This window comes from Ophidiomyces ophidiicola, assembly GCF_022830035.1.
Source record: "Ophidiomyces ophidiicola strain CBS 122913 chromosome Unknown scaffold_54, whole genome shotgun sequence".
Lineage (NCBI taxonomy): Eukaryota > Fungi > Ascomycota > Eurotiomycetes > Onygenales > Onygenaceae > Ophidiomyces > Ophidiomyces ophidiicola.
The window spans coordinates 6,281-7,171 of NW_026054694.1; the positions used below are offsets into that span (position 1 = coordinate 6,281).

The window sequence follows — 891 nt, forward strand, 5'->3', positions numbered from 1 at the left end:
GCATTTATGCCAATGCATAACCCAGGGTGGGCCTGTTACACAAGCCACTGATATAGCAATATCAGTTGAACTTATGCCAGAAGTACAATGATGTTCTGAATGAATGCCTTCATGTGATGCAGATTCTGATAGTCTCAATTGTTTCTGAACCATTGTCTGTGGTCTGCATAATCTTGTTCAGAGACATTGCTTTTGTGGTTGATATCTTGATATCATACAAGGTGTAGTAGGTAAGGTGTGTTCTTTGAGACTAACATTGTCAGGACTTGGTGAAACTGATCAAATGCTGCAAACTGGGTTTGCAGCTTGGTGACAGAATCCAATTTCTGTATGTGGTATATTGAATGAAACACTGAGATTTGACAAAGTGTGTGCCTGGTCATATTTCCCTGATGAGTTGGCAGCTGATGGTAACTCCAGCATTTCCACATTCAATTCTTCACTGAAGCAGTTATTATCTGGCTCATGAGATACAACAGCAATCTGGTCAGAGTCACTGAACCATGATTGACTGACAGATTGACTCTTGGGCAAAGACTGTGAAATATCAGCACTCTGAGATGCATGGTTGCTGTCTTGAGAGTTTTTGACTGAAGAGTTTGTCAACAGTGATTGATAAAATTCTGTTTCCAGATTGCCCATTAGTGAAAAATATTACAAAAATGATGAGAAGCTTTACATATGCAAAGAAGTCTGGAGCATATGAAGAGATCAACAGCCTGATCCACTAGAAGAAAACAGGTCTCCATGGTGCTTAATATGTTGTTGTAAATTACAGATACTCATAAATGTCTAAAGCATTGATCAGTGAAATGACAATGCTATTCATATTAATTGACACCTACTGTCACTGCACCTTTTGCCATGCAACAATACCTCTCAAGTAAATAC

At 38.8% G+C, this 891-nt stretch overlaps 1 protein-coding gene across 1 annotated transcript; it reads right to left on the bottom strand.

Annotated features, from left to right (window-relative positions):
* Positions 1–294: 294 nt before the first annotated feature.
* Positions 295–642, bottom strand: LOZ57_006733 (uncharacterized protein; the record flags this gene model as incomplete). The annotated part of the gene is made up of 1 exon (XM_049255748.1): positions 295–642. A coding segment is annotated over one exon (348 nt), but the record flags the coding sequence as incomplete, so codon positions are not given.
* Positions 643–891: the final 249 nt, after the last annotated feature.